Source organism: Pezoporus flaviventris, unplaced genomic scaffold, assembly GCF_033815535.1.
Source record: "Pezoporus flaviventris isolate CSIRO_AGI_PZ_B2104156 unplaced genomic scaffold, CSIRO_AGI_Pfla_v1 ptg000006l, whole genome shotgun sequence".
NCBI classification, from domain to species: Eukaryota; Metazoa; Chordata; class Aves; order Psittaciformes; family Psittacidae; genus Pezoporus; species Pezoporus flaviventris.
Genome location: NW_026892554.1, coordinates 15,861,214 through 15,888,876, shown reverse-complemented (window position 1 = coordinate 15,888,876; position 27,663 = coordinate 15,861,214). Strand labels below are relative to the sequence as shown.

Here is a 27,663-nt window from a genome sequence, read left to right as displayed (position 1 = left end):
CAAATTTAAAAAGTTTGCCGTCCCAAAAAATCATGAAATAACATGAGTATAATTTAATAACTTTCAGTACATTTTTGTGAGCCTTCCTTATTTTTCACACTCACACACACAGAGTAAGGGTATTGTTTTTGTGAAGGAAAGATGATGATGTCATTTGTCAAACAAAATGAGGTTTCATGCTGAACTCCATATCCACTCTATTGACTAAATCAAGATATTCAGCTAGGTTGCAGTTTGTTTAAGTGCTGGCCTTAGATTAGCAATTTTTGGACCACTTTTTGTCTTGGAGGTACTCATTAGGGCCTGGAAATTCATGAACCTTAAGTAGTTATTTTTGTAAGAATGCAATGTAGCGTGTCCAAAGCTGTAGGATTTAAAAAGGCAGTCTTGAGGCTTGGTTTATGGCAGAAATGTATCTTGCAGGATTGAAGTGTCTTCGAGAAGTCTGACCATTCTGGAAAATGGCAAACATACAGAATAAACAATTACAAAGTGTCTCGTGATATCTGAAGCATAAATCTATGCATACCATTAATTATGAAACATTTATTTACTTTCCATCCAGTTGTGAATTGGGGTCCACTGTTAGGAAGATGAACTATTTTTTTGTTTGAAAGACAGACCTGCTTGATTGCTTTGAGGTATTAAAAGCTTAGACTTCCAGTTTTTTTCATCGGCATCTTGATCTTAGGTTTGAAGGAGGACTGGTCAAGGTGTTCACCATCTTGTTGCAAAGAATTCCTGTCCTGTATGAGTCAATTGCTTTATACGACTGAATCAAAGCTGAAGAAGCTGGAGGCTTTTCTTTCTTTTTTTTTTTCCTTTTTGCTGTAACGCCCGTGAGACTTGTGATGTACTTTACAGGACAGCAGCATATGCTTGTTAAGGAAATTTGTCTTCAGGAGAAGTTACTTTGCATTCCTCAGTGCAAAATTCTTTGATTAGTTAAAATTATTGCTACATAAGAATTACTGTGCACAACTCTATAATGCCTGTTTTCAAGTGTATATTAACCTGTATCATGCTTCCCCACTCCTTTAAGCATAGACAGTGAGAGCAGGTTTAGGGACAGAGGGTGTGTCCAGATGGAATTCTGTTGGGAACTCAATCTTTCCATACCCTAATCTGGGAGGATCTGGAACAGCTCTGAACCAGGAGCTTTGTTTCTTCAAGCCTGGTCAGACAAGCACTGCTTCTTGTATGCAGAGCTGTGACTCTCGGCATTGCCCGTTAGCTCACATTCGCCGTTTCATTAATTGAAGCTGCCTGGTTTGTTTAGAGCTGTCTTGTGCTCATCTATTTGGGTAGAATGAACTAATTCTTTATCTCAAACATGGTGCAGGCATGTCACAAATCAGATGGAGGGAAGAAGGGCTGTAGATGTGATTTTGTGGCTAAAATCAACGTAGTGAGTCCTGTGACACTTCCCTGTAGTGTAACAGTTTTATGTCCGCTGGTTGCAAATTTGAGTATGTTCCTTAGTAGGATAAGGAGGTGCAGATACATAACTGAGGATTGAGGTGTGCAGTCTGAATAGCATATGAATCACTGCAGACTCTGCTGTGTGGCTGTTACGGATTTTTATTTCATAAATAAAGTTTGTACTTGTTATGTTTCATCTTAATAATATTTGTGTTACTTGCTGTATAGAGCTTTCATCTGAAGGTCTTTAGTAGCATATATTAAATTTGATTACTTGTTCTAGAAACTCATTCCATATGAATTTTAATTGTAAAGGTGACAGTCCTTCATTCTTTGGCAGAAAAGTCATTGCTGTTTGGTGCTGCTAATTGCACTGCTGCAAAAACCTTATTTCAGCATGGTCATGAAAAAAACCTTTTTTTTTTTTTAACCAGTGTGTTTATCCTGCAGCATAAATGCTGAGGCAGCACATTGGCTTGTTTCCCAAAAATAAAGCAGCAGCAGCCTTATCCTCTTTTTCTTTAACATCATTTGCTTTGCAAGTGGTGCAGCTTGTTCTGCAGCATGGATATCTGCCCTGAAACACTCCCTTGCAGTCTGCAGTAGGGAGAAATGGAGCTGCAGAAATCAATGTTGCAGCAAGGTTATAGCATAGAAATTATTGTATTTCATCAGGGAAAGTGGAGAGGTTCAAAAGCTACTTTCAGCTACTGAATTTATGCTTCTATCTTTCCTTCTAGAAAGATGTGGATACTTTGCCATGTCTCCAGCGTCTCTTCCTCAGCTTCAACAATATATCTAGGTAAGGGAAATAGCAGTTTGCTTCCTATCAGTAGTTTAAAATATACTCTAGGAGCTGTATTTCATTTAAATGTAAATTAAAACATTGTGAGTGCAAATACTATTTTTTCCACTAACAGCATAATCAAGCCATTGTGTATATTCTATTTAAACATAACATTTCTTGAAACCCTTTGCATTTTAATGTATTTGTACTATGAGAATTCTACCAAGAAACTTCTTTTTAATTTTAAAATCATCATACTCTTTACAGTGATAATCAAAATTAAGCATATTGTTGTAAGTAAGTTTTACTGTTAAACTAGATATTTGTTAAACTAACATTACAAAAGGTACATATTATATTTAACATACCATCACTGTATTTATGGAGTTACACAAACTGCTGAGTCAGATTCTGCTTACGATGCTTAGATTTTTTTCATGCTTGTATTTAGTTTGCCCATATATTAATAAAGTCTGAAAGGTGTGTTCATGTTTATTTCCCTTTCAAACCAGGTGACAGAACCAGACTAGCTCGACTTTCAAAGCAGGGTTTCTCTAGTATCAAGTAACTAAGTGCATTTTGTTATAAATTGAAAAAAATGTGTCTGTTCTATGCCTTTTTATATTCAGATATTTTTGGAGTCTGCCTTTACACCAGTACCAGTATTAAAAAAACCCAAAATTATTAAATAGTGCCTGGTTATCTTCAGTTGGGTATGTCCTTTTTCCTGTCCCTTAATCACCACCAGCATTCTTTGCTTAGAATCATTAATTTCGTGTAGGGGAAAGATGCTTCATGTTCCAACTCCTGGAAATACCATGTTGTTCTTGTGGTATCTGCTTTCTCTGTAAAATGTTACACTTAGCGTGAGCTTTTATTCTAATAGCTACTTGGAACATTTTAAGTTGACCTGCATTATGCTTTTTGCAGACAGCTCCAACCTACTTGTCTGTCTTCCTGATGTTCTTAAAGTACAAATGCAGTAGAGCTCCTTAAATACTCATGGGTATTAAGCATTAAAAAAAATCAGAGATGAATAGCAGGAATCTTTAATCTGCTCTTTCCTTAACTAATCTGCTAGTCTTCTTATTTTATGTTTTAAATTAGCACAATAAAAAGAGGGGGTAGCATTTTGCTTCTCTTGAATAATTTCCAGAACTGAAACCTGCCTTTTGTTTCTGTTTTTCTAAAAACAGTCTTAGCTTGGCAGGAATACTGAGGGGACTGCAGTAGCTGGCTCCCTTGCCATCAGGGAGCATCACTGCAGTCACTAGAATTTCTGAATCTCTTTAAATACTTGGTATATTTTGCACAGTTTCCTGACTCCTTTTTCACATTTATTTTCACAGTATTTAAGGAAGAAGATATGTCATTTTTTTTCTGTGATGTTTTCAAAGTAGATTTCTCAAACTTCATGTATTCAGTAGCTTGCTTCTTGGTACTTTATTATGATTTTTTTTACTCATTGGGGCTTTAGCTAAACTATTGATAAATCTAATTTTATGTTTCATGTAAGCTAGAAATACTCAGAACGTTTCTGCAAATACGTAATTTGGTTTTAATTTGTAGTTGGAATAGGTATAAAAATAAGATCTTAACATCAAATGAAAGACATTGCTCTTCTATAAATTTTGTATATATATGTGGGTAGATAGGTGGACCAATCAGTTTAACTCTTTATTTACCAGTCACTATTTTAAGGCAAAGAAACAGTTTCTTTTGATGCTCACATTTAGCTTGGGTTTTTGAAATAATCTTTCTATTACATATGGCAGTAAAGAAGGCTAAAAACCCCATTAATTCCTGATTTTGACTTCTGTAGTAGATATGTCTTCTAACAGGAAATTGACTAAATATAAAAATATACTCTTGACCATCTGTTTTCTGATACTTGGCTTGATACCGTTTGAACTGACTGAAGAAGTTATATGCAACTGTAATACTAGTGAATTGCTATGCTGCATCTTAACATTCCTATAACTCTTTTAAATGATTTTGTGTGGTTTTGAGTCACTTACCTGGGTTTGCTCTGTGCCATATGATAGTTTTATAAATTATTTTTCCTAGAAACAGCTGTGTCTGTTCTTTCTTTTAGATAATCAAATTGATACAAAGGTATTCCAGTTCATTCGTCTGTAGGTACATAGAGAAAACCCACAAATGGAAATGAACAACAAAGTATATTGCCAAAACCTGGATATATTTGTATTACAGTTCATTAAAATATCTCATTAGTGACCATTTTAAAAGTAGCATTTTTGAGGGAGTGCTTTCATGGAAAGTTTTGCTGCTCTCTTTTTTCCTCTGTCAGCAAAAATCTGTGAGTCTGAAATTGATACATACTAGCACAAATATTTCAGTAGAAGATTTGGGAATACCTTTTAAAAATTGTCACTATATAAGGCATGAGAATATATCGTGGATATAATCACCAGTTCCTTTTTCCCTCATGCTTTATAGGGTGCCTCAGAATTCTGCTGCTTCTTTGCAGAGCTTTTAGTAAAAGCATCTGTATTGGCAAGATAATATAAGCTAGAACTGAATGTTGTAGAAGTTGATCTGAAACAAAAGTAATCCTACTTCTGGCTTCAGCCCAAAAAATTCAGTTACAAACTGAAGGCATTCTACCTAATGGCTGAAGGTAATGTGTCTCTGTCTCTAGAGCTAGTTATAACGAAGGGGGGGAAATCCAGTTTTGAATTTGTCATGTGGTGCTGGGAAGAAACTAGAGAAACTTTTCCTCAGGAAAGATGCGCCACTGAGATCTAGAGAGTTATTGTTCACATTGCAAAATATGAAACCAGGGTAGACTATTTTTAAATCTTGGGGGGGGGGGAATACATATTTTCACTGTTAATACTGACCAGGACAGCAGTGTATGTTTATTTCCCTTTTATGGAACATGCTTTTAAAGTCATTGATGCATCTGTATAGAGAAGAAACAACTGTCTTTCTAAGCAAGTAGGCTGTAACAGAGGACAGGTGTTTCTGTGAATGCTTATCGCTGGTGGAGGTTGACCTTAGACCATTCCAGAGTATTCCGTGGCTTAGTGATGCCATGTTCTCATATGAGGTGGGAGAAGTGGGTTTGCTTTTGCATCCCTTCAGGCAGAGGGGAGAATTGGATGCAGGACTCTGAGCATGCACACAAGATGTAAAACTGATCTATTCTGAAAAGATTTGCAGAAAAGACTTTGATAATTTTGCCTAAATTCACAACTTGTGTCTGTGTTGGCAAAACTGCCATTTTAGCATAGATAAATTGATCTAGCAAGAAAGAACAGGGAAGGAGAGGTGTTTGCTGTAGTTTAGTGGGGCTCCTGCAGGAGAAGGTCTCTTGGAAAGAGCAGCAGACATTCCATTCAAGATGATTGACTGAGACAGTCTGAAACAGCATCATCCACAGCTGATTTGTATTTTGGGAGCAGGTTAAAGACTCCTTTGTAGATAACAGAGGCTAGAGAGAGCGCTGAGACATGGCCTCAGCTTCCCATAGGGTGGTTACCCCTTGGCTCTGTCACAGCAGTCTGCATGCTGGGAAGCAGACAGAAGCTTGGTTGTAAAATTATGCATCTGCTTGCTAAGTGTGTTGTGTTACAGCTTTGCTTGGCTTAGCATTGGGGTGTCAGTGTGACAAGTAAAGTATATTTAGTTTTCTAGGTTGAGTTTCTAAAGGTCTCTCTTTCATATTCTCTTTTTCACATTTTCATACAAAGATGTGAAACAGCTATTTTGCACTACTGTTTAGCTCTAAAATTTTGCTGCTAATAGGGCAGCTGAAAGCAGGATGAACGCGCATGTGTTGGCTCTGGAATGAATATTCTGGAGCATTGAGAATTTCAAAGCACAGCAGTATGTATAAGTGGAAGATCTTGAAAACACTAGCAAACTTTCAACTTCTCTGTCATTTGTTTCCTGAAGAGATTAGTTTAATTAAAAATCTGTAAATCATATGTAATGGCAAGTACTGTTTGGTTAGATGTTTAGTGGGAAGTGCGTGGATTAAATATGCTTTTAATAAATATATTTACATTTATTTGAAACTAATTTTTTAAGGCAAAAAAAATTCCATATTTGTCACACAAAATGGAAATAGCTATCTTTTCTTATTCTGTCATGCTTATGAGTTTGCTTTACTAACTTCTGCATTGTTTGGGAAGATTGTCTTTTACCTTCAGGACATAAGTAATGTCAGCCTGATCGTCCTAAAATGTGTTATGCAAACTGGTTTATGGAAACCAGGTCATAAAAAGACTCTTTAAGGGATATCTCATTTCATAATCTGATATTCTGGTATATGTGAAGCCCTTTGCAGCTGAATGTTACTCCTCAGCAGATTATTGTATGGTTTTTGAAAGCTGAGTGATATGAATGATACAGTTGCCACTTTATTCAATGATAGTCTTTAACATAAACATTCGTACTGCATATGATTTCCAATTCTTAAGTTCATAATTAAGTGCATAATTAAAGTTTGGAATACTTCCAAGTGTAGAGGAAGACTCTCTGCCACCAAGAGTAAGGAGAATATAACCAGCTGATGCAGTCCATAATATCAGAATAGTAAAGCTTTTCCATAAAGTAATTCCATATTTTCCTCTTCAGAAATGGTCTCTGATTTCAGAGTGTCATAAAGATTTGTCTAGTAAAGTGATCCTCTGTTTGTATGTTTGTGATCATCAGTGATTCTTTTGTAACTATCAGATTTTTTGAACTTCATTCTCAAAACTACTGAGTCTAATTATTATATACTTTCTGCTTCAATTTACTCAACTTCATAAGGCTTGACTTTTGAAGGCCAAAGTGCACAATTTCATAAAAGGAATTGGGGAGTCATATTTATTTCTGTAAATTCAGCTTGTTTTGAAATCAAGTTAAATAGTTCTGTGGTGTTTAAAAATACTATTTGTTTGAACTACATTCTTTCCATCTTCAATAAAAGGAACATGATACAACTGTACATTTCCACATATTCTTTATACAGGCCAGTTATTTTTGTCAGGAAGCCAAATCAGGTGTTGTCTAAAAAGCCAACTTGTTAGTGTTTGTAGACTGAACTCGGAACAGAAGTCAAACCTCTTTTGAAGATAAATATGATGCTTCTATAATTGTTTTTCTTCTGATATTTAATGATGTTGTAAACAACATTCTGTGGTATTTGTGGTTGGCTTTTTTTCTTGTATTTGCCATGGTTTTCATACTGACTTTGATGGCAAATAAGCTTTGCATTATTTTTTAATTTTTTTTTTTTTTAATATGAGCTGATACATATCCTGTTTTAGGTGAGGGGTTTTTTTTTAGGTAAAACTGTGCTCTCATACTTAATGAGTTCTCCTTATTCGTCATCTGTTTCTACCTGTATGTGAAGAGATTAAAAAGTTTAACAGCAGCAGCTGTTGGTATTTCAAAATACTTATAGTTTGATTTATCATACAGAATATTGATGGGTGGGTTTTTTTTCAGTACAGGAAAATATTAATGTTCTGTCCTTAGCAAATAAAATCTTCCATCTCAAAATTATTCCTACGCTATGACATTAAAACTTTAAACTCTTTTGGTTACAGTTTTGAGGATATTCTGTGCCTTGCTGAGTCTTCATCTTTATCAGATATCACCCTTGATGGCAATCCAATAGCTCAGGAGACATGGTACAAACACACTGTTCTCCATCATATGATGCAGCTCCGACAGCTAGATATGAAGAGAATCACAGTAAGAAATTTCTGTTTTCATCAGACTTGCTAGATCCTTAAACTGAGAAGTGAAATGTAGGGGTGTCTGTCTATGTATGTATATTAAAAATACCACAGTATTTTCTTTAGTATGGAGTTGAATGGTATATAGATGTTACAATATTGAAAACTTGTACCTTTTTTTCTTCAGTATTATGCAAGGACCTGCTTTTTTACTTCATTTTAACATGTTTATTTTTAAATGCTTAAATTCTTTACTGTTAAATACTTGCGTGATCAATTGCTATGTGACGAGAGAATCTGCAAAGCTTTTGGTTCGAACTTTCCCAACACGGTCTTTGCTGATTTGCTCTATAGCTAAAAAAAGAGTGTTTCTTCCAAAGGAATAGTCTGTTTATCCTTGAATTCATGTTATTGGCATCTTCTTTCCTTAAAAATCTTGTTGGTTTCTTCAGTCTTCCTCGCTAAGGAAACCTGGTGATCACACAGTTCCTATGTGTCTATATTTCTCCCTTAGCTAATTTCCTATTGATTTCTGCTGCTCAAGTTCAAGTAACCTTGGTAAGCAAGAGAGGAATTGCAGACAACTTAAGTCTCCTACAGAATTATTGAAAATACACTTTAAGGTGGAGGATGAAGGGCAGTCACTGGGGGCCATATGGTTAAGTCAAATATTTTATCTCTTAATATAGGAATAATCATGTTAATTCTATGTATTCTTAAAAGAGAAAACGATCCAACAGCAAGATAACAAATATAATATGCTTTACAAGCAAAAGTGTTGCAGCTCTTTTTTGACAAGGTACTGATAGATATATCCTATTTTAAGTGCTCATTTGCTTTGTACACAGACTGTACAGCATTATAATCGACCTGTAGTTTTACTCCATATCCTATTTTGCTGTAGCAAATCCACCATGATCATAAAATAGAGCCAGTTATGGTGCAAAATGTAACATGTATGTGGATAACATTAATTTTAAAAATAAAGTGCTTTCAGACATGGCAGTTTACTCCCAGCATTAAAAATACTAAACACTTGTTTGTTCACATGTATTTTGCGTGTTCGTTATTTTTTTGTGGATTTATAATAACTTAATTGACGAATACTTGCTAATTACTTTGCTTTTGAAAAGATCATTTTCTTGGTATTTCAGGAATTTTGAGTCACGTAAAGAAATTGTCTCCTTCCCCTCCATTTGCCCCTTCACCCGTTCTTGAGAGGAGAAAGGGAGCCTCAGAGCAAGTCTGGTGGCAACTGCTGTTGCCTTAGGGAACTATTAAAAAAATAAAGCTGCCATGAAAATCAGATACTCTGCACTTAAGATAAAACATTTTTCTCTGTAATTGTTCTAATATTTCTTAGGGCAGATTTGTCTTTATTTAAGGGATTGCATCACATGACAACTTTTAAATCCTGATCAGTGAGGGAATTGGTGTTTTCTTAGGCCCTCTCATTCCGAAGCTGTTTTTTAATGTAAGATTTAAACTCTTAAACCTCTGAGGCATTGACCCAGTGGTAGTGAAATTAGTGGAAGTTATTTGCCTGTAGTGAGTTTCACTCATAAATGAATTTCACTGTAAGACTGAAAACACTTTCTCCATTGTCCACACTAGAAAGTGATTTTTAGCTGAAAAAAGCTGTCCACTTTATATTGCTTATCTAAAACATTAATTCAGTGGAAATCTTTTACTTTCGCAAACTTTAATTGATCAATTTGGAGGCTTAAAGAGTGGAGAGGAGGCTGAATTACCATGGCCAGATGGATTACTGTGTGTTGCCTGTGTTAGCCATCTGTAACAGTTACACCTTTAGTCCGCCTTGGTTGTAAGGTAATGGGACTAGATGTATGGCTGATGTGCAGCTGAAGTGTGTTACGGTCAAAGCAGGCTCGGGTTGCATAGATGGCCATTTGTGTTTTTTGGTGTTCTGTAATGGTTGTTTTTCTGGGCTCTGGAGCTTTTTGAATATGTTTCCTAGTTTGAACTTCTGAAACAGTGGACCTGTCTAGTGGCCCTTACAGTTTAGCTGTGACTGATCTTTTTACCTCCAGTTTTCTGTAGCAGATACTGCCTACAGACATATAATAAAATATTAAAATATGAATTTGTACATGGCCCTTACTGAGGGATTAACCAGAAACACTTGCTATCCATACTTTCTCAGCAGTATTTAAGTCTATATATATTTTTATAGGTATGTTTATGTATAGTGTATATGTATTTTAAATGTCCTGTGGTTCCCAAATGGAAAGACAAGCTGCATCTTTTTAACAGTAAAAATTTGTAGCTTTTCATTGAGGTTTTATAGGGTTTCGATGCTTAAAGTTAAGAGAGCAGCAGTGTTTAGTTTTGATTATTTGCTTACATATTTCTCTGTTGATCAGGGAGTAGGTTCTACTGCTTTATTGAGAATAGAAATCATTATTGATTTCATTGCCACTGTGGAGTATACCTCTTTTTAGGGAAGGATCCCTTTTTTCTTTTTTCTTTCTTTACACTTCAAAGTGAGATACTTGAGGGACTTTTTAAGTCAGTTTTATGGGTTGTAATTCTCTCTCTCAAATCAGGTCTTGCAAAAATATACTGAAGTAATATCGAAGGTAAAAGAAATGGAGATATATCTCATTGTCAAATGAAATATATCTCATGTCACATAATGATTTGTCAAAATTTTTGTACTTACACATGGCTGTATTTCTGCTAGAACCATCCTCACATTCTTACTTCATTCTCATATAAAATCAGCCTTTATTGTATACATAAAACATAGTCTGCTTTCTGCAAGTGAGCTGAATTTTGTGCATTTTAAGTGTACTGTGTTAAGTCTCTATACCTTGAAAGCGTAAATATACATTCCAGACAATTCTTCAAAATTCTTCTTTTTCTGTGTTTTTCATTACCTAAAGTAGTCTATATTGAGTATACTATAGCTGTTTCTAATGTATAGTAAAATCTATCTACTAAGGTAGATATACTATGAAAATGAAATGCTTCATTCCCTTTGTGCTAATCTAGCATCTTTTTCTGTGATTTTAATGTATCATTTATTGAGAAAGAACTTATTTGAATAATAAAGTAGTAGTGAGGAAGTATACATGCATTCCACTGTGGGCTCTTCAGGATCATCTTCAGGTCTTGCTGGATGTTACCTCTTCAAAGACTAAGGAAATGTTGGGTTTGACCAAAATCTGTGGCGTTAGTTCCGGTAGTGCTCATGTAGCAGCAGGGGGAGCTACCAGCCTGCCAAAGCTACAGGTATGCTCCTGTTAGAGCTCCAATGGCAGGTTTTTATAAGGGTGGTAGTAACTTTCTGTTGCTTCATACTGAGAATGTAAACCTGCAACTTCAAAGTCACATTGCAGAAAATGAGACTTTTCCTTCTTTAGAAAATATATTAGTCTTTGTGAAGGTGACTTCTTACTCATTTACTACATTTTTTAGATGGAAGTGGAGAACTACTAAATAGAGATCTCTGTATACAAGAGGACATCCTAGTCCATTTGTAGTGATCTGGCGCTTTGACCTTCTGGTAAAGCATCCCCCCTTTTCCAGCAAGGTTTCGTTTCAAGTTTGAAAGAGCTGCTGGAGCTAGAAGAGAAGAAGGGGTGATAGTAAAAAAGAATACTGGCAAGGTTAAGGGCTTTGTTTTATGACTTTGTGGAGGTTTTTTAGGGATATTTTGTGACGTTGTTTGGTTTTTAAGATGGATTGCATATGTTGTGTAAAATTAATAAAGAAATGTATACGGATTCGATTTCCAGGACAAGTAGATTTATCCCTTAATCTTTACTCAGATGTTTTCTCTATCGTTGTGCCTCTATGAATGCTGAGTAAAACTAGGATATATTTTCTTTTTAGGCTGAGCTGATTTCTTTTGTAAAAGTAAAAGTATTTTTTAAATGTCTGCAATTAGGGTAAAGTGTTGATCAAGAAAAAAGTCATAGTTAACAAGACTGTTGTTAGAACATAATCTGCACTAGTTCATTTCGTTCTTTGTATGAATGTATTGAGACTGTTGGCGGTGAAGGTACTGGACTGACTTCCTCATGTGTGGAAGACTGTCATAAAGTATGCATTTGGACTGGGAAAAGGAAGGCTTTGAGAAGGAAGATAGAGTAAGAAGAGATATTTGTAGAAGCTGAGAGAAAATTGAATTAGGGAGCTTGAAAAAAAAACAACAAATCTTAAGTAGTGTTGAGAGGAATAAAATTAATGAAGGCTGCTTTCTTTTAGATGACTGTCATTTTGTTCTCTAAATTCTCACATTTCCCAGTGTGAAACACAGTAATGAGTCAGCTAGTTTGGGGCAGTCTCTGGGATGATTAGCCAGCTGTTTTCTGCCAAGTAGAATGGATAATTTTTGTGTCCTCTCCCTTGGTGGGAGAGCTAGTTTACATTTTCTTCTTTCTACAAACCATTTTTATATAACCAAATATTTTATATAATCTAGGGAACAAAAAAAACCCCAACACCTTAGTTTGAGGCATCTAAACACTCTATTACTTTGTATGTTTTATGTGTTGAAAAGTCATTACAGAAGATTAAGATATTGAAATTGTAAAACTTGTTTCTTTAGGAACCCACATTAAAAAAAGTACAAGGTCAAATGGAGAGATTTAATTAAAAAATTTAAAAAAAACCAAACAACAGACCACCCCAACACCACAAAACCACTCTAACGCACTTCCTATAGCAGGATCTCACTGATGTTGGTTGCTAGTTCTTGCAGTTTATTATAAGCTTTCAGTTTTTTTTAAGTAAACACAATCTTAATACACTGTAACATGTAATTGGGGTAAATGGCTGTCATGAGAATAATGTTTGTAGTTTTCAACATTTTTAATCATATCTTGAGGAGCAACACATTTTTATTTCACTTTATTAATTATACATTCATATTTGTGGCATATTAACTTCATGGGTTTTATTTAATGTGTTTTCACAGCCTCACTCTGAACACTCCCATTCAAGTAGTGGGTGCCATTGTGTGGTGTTTTGTTGTGTTGGGATCCAGAAGACCTTATGTATCTGTGTGGCTGTAATTATTTACTTATTGTTCATCCTCCTTTAACAGGGACTAGTGACCTCGTGAGGTCACTTCTAACCTGATTATTCTGTAATTCTGTGATACCAGCCCCTTGGATTACCTGTTTAGGAAGAACTAAAAAGTCCAGTAGCAGAGGTGGCTGCCAACAAAAAAAAACACCAAGAAAACCCCAGCAAACAAACAAAAATGGCTCTCCAATTAGCGTTCCAGGGAAGTTGGTGTTCCAGTGAAATTGTGGCATATAGTTGGGTTAGAGAAGCTAACTCTATCCAAAGCCTCATGCCGTAATCTGCATCGACATATTTCTCACGTTTAATATGTACATGTTAGGTTAAAGTCGTGGAGGAGCAATTTGGAAATGCATTGTTTAATCACCTTTCAAACTGGTGTCAAAATCCATGGTATGTCAGTGGGCTTCAGGGACACTGTCTACAGATGAAGAATAAGTCTGCTATGTGAATGCAACTTCTTATGCACTGGAAATTATTTTCTTAAAAATGTGGTTGTGAAATTCCTGGTTTGTTTTATCATCTAGTAAGCATTCACCCATATGCTTAGGGGTTCTTGCAATGCACTAAGCATAGCATGTTTTAATTATGTAGAAATTTCAACATATCAGTGTCTTCATGGTTGATATTTTCTGTTCATTTTTGTTTGTTAATTTCCTGGAAAGTGAAAAGCTTTCTATTTTGAGGAAAATCAAAACACTTTCTGTATGCTTTGGGAAGATACTTTAATGGGAACACCCAATGGCATGTGAAGTAAATCAAAATAAGTTAAAATATGCTTCCCAAATATTTGTGTTGGAAGGACTCTACACTTTTTACTTCATAGTGAACATTTCTTTTGTTACTTGGAAAATACAGGTTCTAAAAATACCATGATATGAGAATGTTTGGACTTCTGTAAATGGGGAGCATTCAACCTAATATGGTTATATTGCAGTATTAAATTGCTGTACCAGGAAAATTAAGCATCTTCACTTACTGAACGCAGGACAATGACTCTCATTATTTAGGAATAAATGGCTTTCTTCTTGAAACTTCTTCTTGAGTAGGTATTGATAAGGAATAATGTTAATATACTATAGTCAACTTCAGAAGTATTCTTCTCAAGTTGTCTTGCTAATTTAGAAAAGTAAGCCCCTGGTAACAGGTTATAATGATAAGAATCAATCTTAGATTATGATTCGAGCATAAATAAAATTCTGCTCTTTTGCTCTGCATCTTTTGTTTAAAAAATGCTGCTTAATACAGAAGCCACTATGAAAATACAAAATTATAATGAACTGTTTTATTTGAATTTTTTTTCAGTTATACTCACCATGTGCTTTATATATTTTCAAAGACCTTTACAAATACCAGTTTTAAATAGCTTTATCTTCAGTATGTGTATCTGTGTAGATTTCTATTTCATCTGAATTTCTTGATAAATTACCAATTTTGTTGGATTTAATGTATTTAGAAAAATTAACATTTTAATCCTAAAATTGTATTGAAACTTGTATTTCAAATCCCAACACAAACATATGGTAATGATTTATCAGTTATATTTTTCAGAACCTGGTTAATTCTTCCTTTTATGGATTTTCTTGTTTTTCACCCAGGAAGAAGAAAGACGTATGGCATCTGTTGCAGCAAGAAAAGAGGAAGAAAGGAAACGTGAAAGCCATAAACAGAACTTGCTTAAGGTATTTTCCATGGCTATTCTAAGCCTACTGTAAATCTGTTTACGGTAATAATCTATATCTTAGTATACTTCGCTCTAGTCTTAACATGTCCCACTATGCCTCTATCTCTTAAACTTTCATTTTACTGCTCAAAGTGTGCACTCTGCAACTGAAACTCTGCAGTGAAATATGTAATGTGTACTTTAGCAGAAACCCCTAGTTGGATACATGAGTGTGATGTATGTGAAAAGATGGTAAACTTAATTTTCACAAATCCAGAGATAAAATAATTCCAGAGTAAAGGATAGGATTTTGCAGTGATTTCAAATTCCTTGAACTTGGTCTCCACCATTTCAGGTGAGTTATCTGAACTGCTGCCATGCAGGGTGTTCTGAGGTAGTTTTTCCATCATTCTTCCCTGTTGAAGTTCTTCCTTTTGTAGGAAGAGTTAAGCAGTCATCAGAGCACCAGCTAGACTCCAGCCGTCTTCTTTTTCAGAAGAAGGCTTATCTACCAGACCACATGGCCTGGTTAATGCTTATATACATGAGATGAAATACTTCTAACAGGGGAGTCTGAGGTGCGCTTGAGAATACTGTTATGGAGCTGGTGATTAAATGAACTATGTTGCTAATATGGGACCAAAGTTCAGGTATCTAAGAGTATCTGCATTCCATTTGTTGTGTGAATATTGCCATTTGTCTCTAAAACCTTTTTGTCATTGAGTAATAGTTTTAAAGAAAGCTCTTTCAATTTGGCAAACTAACAAAAAACATTAATGTATCCATACAGCTAAGTTTCCTAGGTAAAATCATATTCATGAAGGGGATTAGACAAAGTATTTGCAGGAGGCTGTAAGACATGTAGCTTATGTTGTGTAATTCTGAAAAATCAAAAGACACAAACAGAATGTTAACAGCTTATTAAAAGTCATATAAAAAATAGAAGAACTTAAATTTATGAATGGAAAAAAAAAGTTCCATGTATGGTGCCTAAATTTATTTTTTTATTTCCTGTGTATTTGTATCTCTGTATATTTTGATTTTCTTTTTTAAAAACAAAACAAAGCCCAAATATAACAAAGAAGTCTTGGATACAGTTTGTTTGGAGTTTTTATTAAGCAGTGTTGTTGTTCGTTGTGGTTTTGGGGGTGTTCCTTTTATTTTTATTCAGGTGGGGGTTTTTTTGTTGGAATTTTTAAGGTTGGTTGGTTGTTTTTTTCCCTGCAAAATGCTGATGTACTTAAAGTCTCTTCAGGTTTGAAGTTTTGGTGTAAGTTTTCAGTAATGTGAAGAAATAGGAAGTTAGTAAATAATATGCACACAGTGCTGTTCTTTGCTGTTGAAAAGCTAGCTGTGTCCCTGGACTGGAAAAATGTAGGTGTTTATTTGTAGTTCATAACCATCATGTAATGTTTCTTTGTAGCAGAGGATTGTTTGTCTTGGTGGCCTCAATTTCTCAGTGCATTTTGCTAGTGGAAGCAAAACTTCCCGTAAAAGAAAAATATATGTATAATGCCATTATTCAGTTTTCAACATTAAATTGTATACTTGGTAGCTTAATTGAAGTATTTTTCTTGTGTTCAAATAGTTAAGTAGCATAAGAGCCAAATACCACTTACTGTTTGCATGATTCAGTGATTTTTGTATATCTTTTCTCTGTAGATATGCCCTTGTGTGCTATGATTCTGGTTTCTTTTTTCCTGTTTGACACATTTGAATTAAAGATATCTGCTCACAGATGCAATGTCCAGTAAAGAAAATTGCAAACTATAGGATTTTATTCATTGTTAAACATGAAGAAAATATTTAGAGAACTATGTTCTGGAATTTTTGTTGTCACTTTCATCCATACTTTCTTGAACTGTATGCAGGGTAAATGAAATTGTAGACACTCATTCAATAGTGAATAATAGCTGTTTTCCTCTATTCACTGCATGAAAAAAGTGCTTTTGCCCTTGCATATATTTGTCTCTCCTATAGTAAGAGTTTCTTCAATTCTCTTTTCCCAGACTTTTTATTATTTTTATAATGAATTGTTATTGTTATGTATTTTTTATTTCTTAAAATCCACTCCTCTGGTAAAGTTTGAGATTATATTTCAAAATGTACAGAGAATGTAATTCTTTTCCAACAGAGGCTGAACTTAATATTTATTGGAACAAGAAGTGGTTCTTGCTATTTACATAGCAGAATCTTCATACTTCTAAAATTTGCTTTTTGTAAAATGAATTCTTGGAAATTTTCAAAGCCCTGTGGGAATCCTGCAGCCCATAACTGAGGGCAAACGAAGTACAGCTGTATGGTAGCTGGAGTTGTGAGGAGACTCTCACCCTCCAGAACAAACAGAATTTTCTAAATGTAATTGGAATAAAATGCAGACTATTTCAATTTTCCTTGCTTTCTGTGACATGGAGCCTGGTCATCACTGAAGACTGTAAGTGTTGGGCACTTAGTATTCTCTAACCAGATAACATCATGCCTCTTTGGGTAGATTGAATGTGAAAGAAGAGTTTTGAGCTCTTTAAAATGATAAAAACTTTCAGAAGAAGGGAATTACTAAAATAATCTTTGTGAACTTTCAGTGTCAGTTACAGGCAATTATGGACATAATTTTTGTCAAGGTTTAAGTCTGTGAGATCCGTCTCTGCATTATCAGTCACTGAAACACATCATGGTGTTTACTCTTTAAATGGCTGCAGCATGAAGGATTTTCATGTAGCTGTTAAATATTTTATTGTGAAACATTGATATGGGGTTCCTTATTCTTGAGAAAATACATAGGTTTCATAAATCTCAGTCACAGATGATTAAATTGGTGCTTTTTTTGTTGATCTGCTGTTTTCTGGTTTTCAATTAAATACTCACTTGTGGTGGTTTGCACTTCACATCTGCAGCACAGAGTACTGTGAGACATGTTCTTAGTGAACGGCATTGAAGTGATGTCCACAGCTCACCCACCATGAAAAGAAGTATGTATCAATGTGATGGTAACAGTCATGTGTTACTTTTATAAATTAAACGTAGGAGCATAGTGAGTATAGGTCAAACAACGTATCAAAAATGTTAATTAAACTTGAAAATTTACATTTACCCTTGTCTCCTGCCTTTCTCCATAGGCATGTCAAATAAATTACTGGGTTTGTTCCTGTTTGGAAAAAGGGGCTATAATAAAACTTTCTTGTTTTTCTTTACAGCCATAGAGCCTGTCTTAAAACAGAAATGTAAATGTTCAATTTTAAAACAAGTAAAGCCTCTCTAGCCTTTAGGTTTTTTGTTATAGCCTTCTAAATCCTAATAAATATTGTGTTGTTTTCTTGTATCTTAATCAGCCTAGCAAAATAGTCTAAACAAGACGGGAATTAATATAATGACATTTAAAATTATGGTGTTAGATGGGCTTTGAACTCTGGTAAGAAATTGATAAAGGTGAATAGCTTATGCTTTAAGGAAATGATGGTTAATAACGATTTAGCTTGTCTGAGATCCTTTTAGACCCAATGTGAGGTCATTGAAGCTTGGAGCTAAGAAGTACTTGCTGTTTCAATCCAGACTTTCATAGCATCAAAGAATACTCATTAATACATCTGAAGACTGTGCAGCTTTTATCCTTCCTCTGTTCATGGGTGAAATTAATGACAAATACACATTTGAACTATGTTGAATTGCCTATGAACTGCTGTTTATACAACAAAGGGCAAAATCAGGTTTGCCTTTTCCCTACCTCCGTTCCAGAATATTAGGACACTTGTTTGTGTTGCAGTTCCAATAATGATGTTCTGAAATACGTGAAAGAAATTAAAGGATTCTTAGAATATGATGGGTGTTTAATACTTCCAAGAGTGGGAGGCTTTAAATTAAGGTTGTTATTTTCTATGAACTCGAAAGTGGTATTTCTATAGCAGCATCAATTTAGAGTGTGATAGTATATACCAAGAAATCACTGGCTTTGGATGATACTCTGTCTTCTCCATGTTCTGTCGATGTAAATTTATTTTATTAGAAGTTCCTCTATAACATTTTCTTCTCAGAAATCCTAAGTCACTGTTTGAGTTTCACTCAGTGTAGTCTAGCAGTGTGATGGCTGACTCCCAGAGAATTAGATCTGGTTCAGTAAAACAAAATGAAGCAAAACTAGATCTGGTTCAGTAAAACAAAATGAAGTGAAACTAACAATGAATTTACCCTTTGATATTATTTATGTAGTATAGTTTTTATTTGATTAGTGTTCAGCTGCCAGTCCATGACTTGTTGCAAAGTACCTTTTTCCTTCACCTTTTAAAGTATTCTAAGTTGCATATGTTAAATCACATATATCTATACGATGCAATAGAATAATAACCTGTTCATGGATTTGCAGGCAATTGACATGATTTGCATGACTACACAAGAACAAGTACTTAATAAGCTTTTGAAATACTGATTCATTGACAGGACATGTCTAGAATATAGAAACTACTTTAAAAGTATTATGAAATATTTAAACCTAGATCTGGTGCAGTCCTTGTGTCTGTCACGAAGGTAATTTCATTTTCTATTTTTAGGAAGTTGACTTTTTCCATTTTTCAGAAGATAACATTTTTTCCCCACACACAGAGTATGTTGTAATTACTGCTAACACTCACAGCAATTGCATAACTGTCTTAGCTAAGTGCTGGGGTCACTCTAGCAGCATGGAGGAAAGTACAGGCAGTCTGCCCTTTTTTGTGGGAGCAGTATCACAACCAGCTCCAGCCTGTCGAAATGAGACTTCCATGGTTATCCAAACTAAATAGTTTAGCTTCATTCTTTCAGAAGTTGAGGATTTATTATGTTACTTCTCTTGCTTCTATTCTGCAAATTTTGTGAAATGATGTGCTGGCAGTTATGCAAAATAGCACTAGAACTCTGCCTTCATTTTAATAGTCACATATTAGTACTCTTGTTTCTTCAATTTAGAACATTTAAAATGTTTTTATTAAGTGGCATATTTCTTTCAGAACAAACAAATGTGATGATACTGCCCTGATATAACTTGTATATCTTAACTTTGTTTCAGGAAAAGAAGCGATTAACAATTTCTAATATTGCTCGTCAGTGGGAGATACAGCAGAATCGAACAGCTCTTGTGGCTTCTTTAAACCAAGATAAAGATGATGAGCCCTGTCAGATTAATGGCAGTGCTGCGTATGTATTTCCTGAAGAAAGCAGGTACTTTATTGGATAATATTTCTTGTTCATATCCTATATTCCAGGTTTCTACTTGTCCTCTCTGAGGTCTCACTGTATTTCATTATCAAAAGTAATATATCCAAATCAATCCTGCAATGACATTTTACTTAGTGATTAAACCTGTTAGCCATTAATAAAAAGGAACATATATTAAGTAATACAACTCCTTGCCTAAAGAAGTGTAAGCTAAATTATGTGAATTTGCTAAATAAAGGAGGACTTTGTGTTTGGAAGAAATGTTAAGCATGAATTCTTTAGCCTCTTCAAGGCTTTTAATTTCCTTAACAGCTTAGATGGTTGTCTTCCGTTGAAATGAACAGAGTGAGTATGTACAAGCATTACAGATGTTTGTAACCTCTTTGTGTATCAAGAGGCTTCATAAACTCACTCTGAATTTGTGTTCTTAGTTTGAACAGCAGCATCTTACTGGACTGCCCTTGTACCCGTGCTGTTTTATCAGTAGCAGTTTTTTGACTTAGTTTTATTCCCAGTCTAATTTTTCCTAAAGTAATTTTTGCATTGCTAGTTGTATTTGATATTGTATAGGTGCTTTTTTTGTTGTTTGTTTGTGGGTTTTTTGTTTGTTTTTTGTTTGTGGTTTTTTGTTGTTTTTCTGGTGATACACTGTGGCTTGCTCATTTGCATCTAAAAGATGGCCATCTGGCATTCTGTATAATTTAAAAACCAAATGCTGGACCTAGTGAACAATGTGTGCCTGTTACCCAATCAGCTAAAACCAAGCCAGCACACTTTTAGCCTTGGCGAGCTTGGGCAAATCCTGAAAAAATAGTCTGCATGAATTCAGTAGGAAGTACAGCTTCCTGCTGTACCAGATAAACACGAGATGTCAGGTACAGGCAGGAAGCTTTTGCCTCTCACAAACAGAACCCATCTAAGTCTCAGTGTCTAGGCCTGTTTTTTATCTCCAGTCAAGTGCTGCATCTTTTGGAACTTTTTTTATTTTCTTAGTATTTTTAAATTGCTATAGTCTTTTTTGTTCTTATACTTCAAAAGCTTTCCCCCAAACATATGTTCAGGCACTGCTTTTTTGCTTCCTTGATTTCTTCACAGTTTAATTCAGTGTTAGTAATCATCCGCTGTGATGAAGTCAATGTAACTATGGTAGCTGAAAGAACTATTGTTCTTTTAATAAACAGATCCCCTTTGCTTGAGAAATCATGCTTTTAATTAACATCTTAAGACTTTTTGCTTGGAGTTGTAGGATGGATCTTGGTGCAATGCTATCTCTGCTTATGCTGGATACAGTGAATAAATTTGCTTATTCCTTGTAGCTTCTTAACCATGAATGTTCGATTCTTTTGTCAAATCTACAGTAATAAAATATAATGCATAAAATCTGTATCCATGTTCTCGTGAAAGCTTTTTAGTTTGATTTCTGCAACATGGTCTACAAATCTACTTCAATGAAATATCAAATTTCAGCCCCCTGAGATGTTAGCAGAAGAAGCTGTGTGCTTTATCTGCATATGTTATGATTCCTTTATGCAAATTACAGTGCATTTAGGTTTTCTAATTGGAGACTTAGGTTTGGAATTTTTCTCCTTCATGATTGGTTAGAGAAATGAAAGTGTGAAAATCTTTATCCCCAGTTTGGTTTTTTTTAAGCAGATTAAAAAGATTAAATACGTGGCAATGTATGTTATAATTAAGAAGCTGCAGATAATGCTGCTGTTTTTTATAATGAAGTAAGACACAAGGAGATGAGAATATCTGAACTTGTTGCTTAATTGTAAAATAGCTTTTGTGAATTGGAAAGCTCACATTATTTAAAAAAAATGCTTACTTATTCCTATTAATTAAGGATTAAACAAATATAATAAGGTTATTCTCATCTCTAAGCAGAATAATGAATCTTGATACCTTGATCAGATAATGGACATATGGGTTTGAGGAAGGAGTGATATTCTTGTTCAAGAATAAAAATACCTGTTCAGTACTGTGAGTAGCATTATCCTGGATTGGTTTTAACAACTGTCTGTTCTTAAAGCAATTAATCATGGCATAACTTCTACATTTTTTGTGTAGCAGACAGAATTTGAAGGTGACCTTGCTTGAATAAATACATTGTTTGAAGTTGGTTTTAGATACCTAAAGCAACACAGCATAAGTTAGCATTCTGAATTAAAAACTCTCAGCAAATTATTAAATACGAGTGACTTCTTAGTTTATTTATTTAATACTCTCAAATTACCCACCTCCCCCCCCAGCTTAAATACACCCAGACCCTTTCTGCCTAAGGAGTAGAGCATCTCCAGTATTGCTTGATGGAAAGAGGATTTTCCAGCCCTTTATGGTTTTGAACCAGATGAATTAATGCAGCTGGATTTTGGTAAATGAGAGGACAGTCATTCAATAGAATCATGTTACTATCTCAAAATAATCTCATTTACATCACTGCATTTTTATTTCCCTACAGGTCTCTTGATACAATATTGAGCAGTGCAGTACAAGGCTTGTCTGTTCTTGAGTCTCATTTAGTGGAAGTGGAAGGAGATACTCTTTGCTTGTATGGTGCTGGTGCGCTGGAGTGCCTGGATCGAAACTGGAGTGTTCAGACAGCTGGAATTATTGTCACAGTCTCCTTTATGTTCATAGAATTTGATGAAATTGTTCAAGTGTTAACTAAACTGAAGATAAAATTTCCTAATTTTGTGGTAAGATTTCAGCTGTGTGAACAGCTATGGAATGCCTATTCTCTAGTAGAACCTTAATTTGGCATAGTCACCCTTGAGTGCTTTCAAATAAATAGATAAGTTTGTGAATGACATATTTGCTTGGTGTTATCTTACAACAATAACTTTAACTTCATACTTAAAAATCGATTCTCACACAGGATGATGTTTTCTTTTCAGACTGGTTATTATTTTTGTTCATTCCTTTGACCTAGCTGATTAATTTTAAGTTGCAAAACTGATACCGTGGTGTTGTTCCACGCTATTGTTATGGATCCATGGTGTCAGGAGTCCTTCGTTTTTGTTGTGAGTTTGAAGATCAGATAGCTGATAGAATAAAAAGAGAGAGGTGTAATTCAAAGGAGATAGCTAGCTAGAAGCCCCTTTGAATTTTATGGCTTTGGAATTCCTCAGTTATTGGTGAAGCAAAACAGCATAAATGAGACATCCCTGTACTAGTATCTTTTTTTAATTTTTTCCTTGGACATTTACATCAGTCATTTTGAAGCAAATAATAAAATACTGATAACATACATAAAGCAACTTGTTACTCATACGACTCTTGAGAGCTCCATGCTTCTTCTCAGGGTTTTGAGTATAACAGAGCTTAATGGCTAGGTTGAGATAAGATAATTTTGTTTTCAGTTCCCCACAGATTTATTCACTGTGTGTGTGTAAATTTGTGGGGGATAGCAGAATCTCAACTAAATTGTCATCTTCACAATCAGTTGTTTCTCCTTCTCTTCCCTCAGTAATGCTACTGTGTAGCCAACTATAGAGTGCTCTAGACCACTGATGTAGGGCATGGTTCAAAGAAACAGCAGGGTAGGACTTAATGCCAGCCTGCTATGGCGAAAAAAGCAGAATATTTTAAAATATGTGTTGTATTTACTTTTATGTGTGGATGTTGCAGTTGCTTTACTTGCCGAATTAAAATAAACATTGCTTAAGTAGTATCACTGCTTTTTGTAACATTGAAAGCATTAGTGCTGTTACTAAAGGCTTTTTTTAGGGGCATGTAATGTTGACATTTCTAAATAAATGTAATATACCAATTGGTTTTGCCACAGAGACCTCAAATGAAGTGAGCTCAGTTGCTTCATCAGACCTAAAGACTGTTTATTTGAGTTTGAAAATTGTTTGAGTGGCACAGAATAAGGATCCTTGTGTTCACTTTTTATGGGTTCCTTATTTAATTTATTGTGGCTTACCTTCTAATTTTTTTTATTTTATTTTTAAGCACCTGAAGCTTAAGGAGACAAATCTTGCGACGCTGCAGCAATTCAATGCATTAGCTCAGATGCATCGCATTGAACAGTTGACAGTTGATCCTCAGGGAAATCCAGTTGTAAACTTCACTTTGTGGAAATATTATGTTCTGTTTAGACTGAACCATTTTAATCTACAGAAGATAAATGGAATAAAGGTAGGACAGTGTTGCTTCCTTCTTACAGTTGGTCTTAGAAATTAGCATTGTTTTATAAAAAAGCGGGTGAATTGCTCATAAAAAGCACAGAACCCAGACAGTGTCTGTTCAGTGTTTTGTGGGCAGGGGATTAAGTAGACTTCACCATATTATTTCTTGCGCTATGCTTTTGTTAAGTCCAAATATATTGTGTTACAGTTAGCCAAGTCGGTAAGATTCTTAGTTGCCATTAAAATGTATTGTCTCAGTTGTTTGCAGTAACAAATGGCAGTCCAAATCTGTGCCTGGGTGGTTGGCATTTACCTGAATGGAAGAGTTATTATTTCTGCGTGTATTGCTTAATAAATAAATAGTAATTAAAAAAAAAAAACAAACCCTGCATGATGTTACTAGATTTTATAAAGACTGTTCAAAACAGTCTCGGTGCTGACAGTGCATACGAGTGCAACAATTGGCATTTGGGGGACTACTTGGTAGTTTACAGTATAGGATTATTTGTATTTTCCAGTGCTATAAAATATTTTCTTCTTTAAGCATATCACAGAAAAAGACTGTCAAATACATTTTGTTGTTGTTGTTATCTGTTTGTTTTATATTTAAGAAAACAAAGTTAGGACACTAATATTCCTATTCTTTTTACTTCATTCCCCATTACATCAATTGAAAGTTAATTTATTCAGGCATATAAAATGGTTATGTTATACTTGTGCTTTGATCATAAAGGGAGTGAGCATGGTCAGGATGCAATACAAAGTCTGAACATGCGTTCAATTTTAAATACTAAATAAGTTTGGTGGTCTAGAAGTTAATTAGAGCAAGAATAATACATTGGTTTAGTCTTTAGATCTGGTATTTTGAGTTGGTCATCATCATATGTTTTGGATTAGGTATTTTACTTGTTATCTGATACAGCCATAGCATGGATGCTGTGGTTTACTTTTAGGTCTGTAAAATACGCATTATTTGCATATAAGAGCAGGAGTGGGTTAAAGAGCTTACCTGAATTAACTATCAGAGTAAGGATGAGACAGGATGAAGGCAAATATGACTCATTCTTACAGCACAGTAGAAAAAGGTTGAATGTGGATTTAAGGTTTATTTCTTTTTTACTATTTTCAAAATCAACACTAGTGATTCAGGTTAGAAGAGCATAGAAACTAAATCTTACCTGTTTGGTCTTAATGGAGAAAGAAAGATTAAAAAGAAAATAACGCAACTGTTGAAGTAGACTTTTTGATACAATCTCAAGGTCAGCATATTCAGCCTTTGAAGGAAAGCTTTGAATTTAATAATAGTGCTTGGGGATTAATTTAGTGAGTGGATTTACGTGTAGCATGGCATGCTTTTTAGGTAGGACATATATCGAATCTTATGTGTATGACTGAAGAATGTTTTTATCCTCAAACATTTTTAGCCAGACCACACTATATGAAGATGTGCACACAGAAATTTTTTTCCTAGTGTCATTAATCATTTGAAAAGTGTCATAGTCAAGAGGAAGAAAGAGATGAACTCTGATTGCCGTTTTTCATTAGTCTACAACAGAAGTCATGGTATCCAGCTTTGCAGATGTATATTACCTTTTCTTTTAAAACCAGTAATAGTAACTTCTGTCTCAATGTAAAGAATACAGACCCCTCAAGTGTGCTTGCAAACCTTAGATCAGCCCTAAATAACAGTTTCAGATTGACGATAAATGTGCATACTCTGCTATTCTGATTATCATTTGTATGCAATGTTTGTGAAGACTATTGTGTTGCCAGCTCTGAGGTGCATATTGTTGGGGAGTAAAAGCAATACATATTAACTGAAATAACTAATTGCATAACTCTACCACTTTTAGTAGTTCCATAATGACGCTTTTCTTTTTTCTCCAAAGTCCCCATTCCATTCCAGTTATGTTCCAGGCTAGAAACTGAATGTTAGTCTCCTGGTAAAAATTATCATGTTCACCTTTCAAACTGTTACATTTACTAACTGTGAGGAAGAAAATTCTCTTTATTGAGCTACGCTACTTCAAGCTTTTCCTTGTGATAGTAATCTCAATTAAGAGTTGTCAAGATTTGAAGTTACTGACCTCTACAAAATGCTTTACATGAAGTAGTGTATCATCCAATATAACAGATGCATCATGTTTGCTGACTTAGTGCCTGTTCTGTACTTGGCAAGAGTGAGGCATAATAGTTTTACATTTATTTGATATTACCGTTGCAGTCTTTTTTGTGATTAATGGAGCAAACAATATACTGGGGTAACATAGAGAACATAAGTTACTGTGAACTAAAGAGTGTATTCAGCATTGCTGTCCCTGTTGACCTGGTCTTTATGCTTCTCTTAACATAAATAAATAAATTAAAATCACTTCTCCAGTAGACCTTTTCTGGCTGTAGTAGTCTTTGTTTCCCTAGCTGCCTTCTGTACTCTTTGTTTTCTTGTTCCTGTTAACAGACTGTTCAGCAGGGTCATCTACTCTTAGACTATTCAATTAGACTTCTGTAATTTTAAGTGAAAATGAGCAAATCTAAACACTGTAAAAATGGAATTGACTTTACATTTCTCATTTCCTGACCTATGTTTTCTCTGGTGAATTTCTCCCTGCATTATGCTGTTGCAGTATACCTTAGGCAGGATTAGATTGTACAGTGTATAAACATCAAACAAGAATATAATCAGATTACATATATTTTGGTCAAAATTCCTTTTTACTCACTAGCTTGAATAAAGCAGAACACAAAAACTGTCTGGAAGTACTTAGTAAATATTGTGAGTATTGAAGTTTATTTAATTGTGGGTTGCTTTCCAAAAATATATTGTAAGATGAGCGGAAATTAAATTTGATCCAGAAGTTAAGAACTCAGTGAGTGAGTTTCATTGTCCTATGTTATCCAGGTCAGATTGAGATGATCGTAAAGATTTCTTCTGCACTCACTGGAAAGCCAGGAGTCTAGAAATTGTGCCAGCAAACTTTTGGCAGATGAATTCAGTTCATAGTCTGGCCATCAGGGCAGGAGAAACACAGGCCATGGTCTCCAGAGACTGTGAGCCAAGACAAACAAAACCCAGTAACAACCAGCAAAAAACAACCCCCTTTTACCGTCTCTATACAAAATAAAAATGTTTAAAATCAACCACTGAAAATCAGTTTAAAGAGACATCTCTAACAATGTTGACACAACAGTATGGATGATATTTAGAGAAGTATAAGGAAGCCTCACTTATTTTGGGGGTTGAAAAATGCAGAGAATAAATTCTGTCTTCCCCCCCCCCAAGCCTTCTCTATAATACTGCCAAAATAAGAGAGACTGTAATTTACCGTTTCACGTGTAGGTACCCAGAATCTTGTTATTTCTCCAGCATAACTTGATCAGGAATTTTCCAGTAGACCATCTGTAAGTGCATGGAGCAGAATCAGTATGTCTAGTCTGCAGATAGTGTAAGAAACTGTTAGAAAATTCCTCATTTTGCAAAAACTGTCGTGAAGCACAGGGTAGCATGTGTATACAGTAAAGTTTCTGGAATTACAGGAAATAAAACAAGCACCAGTACCTCACTTGATTTCTTTTAAAGTATATTTAAAGTGCCAGTAAAAGCAAATCTACGTTTTGAAGATATGCCCGGAACAGATCTGTATGCAGTCCTCTGGATAACAAATTTCAGTTAATTCTTAATGTACATATGTAATGAAATATGAATGTGCCAGTTTTGAAACTTAA

General features: G+C 34.8%; 1 protein-coding gene across 3 annotated transcripts in view; it reads left to right on the top strand.

The window, feature by feature from the left end:
* Window positions 1-27,663, top strand: part of LRRC49 (leucine rich repeat containing 49) — a 48,515-nt gene that overhangs the window by 16,787 nt on the left and 4,065 nt on the right. For 2 of the 3 annotated variants that reach the window (XM_061447134.1, XM_061447133.1), the window contains 6 exons: window positions 2,163-2,224; window positions 7,774-7,921; window positions 14,559-14,642; window positions 19,659-19,810; window positions 22,269-22,506; window positions 23,765-23,950. In XM_061447134.1, the coding sequence (XP_061303118.1) occupies window positions 2,163-2,224; window positions 7,774-7,921; window positions 14,559-14,642; window positions 19,659-19,810; window positions 22,269-22,506; window positions 23,765-23,950 (870 nt within the window). Of the gene's footprint in view, window positions 1-1,919; window positions 2,066-2,162; window positions 2,225-7,773; window positions 7,922-14,558; window positions 14,643-19,658; window positions 19,811-22,268; window positions 22,507-23,764; window positions 23,951-27,663 lie in introns of those variants that run through there. The other variant, XM_061447135.1, reaches the window with a different exon arrangement.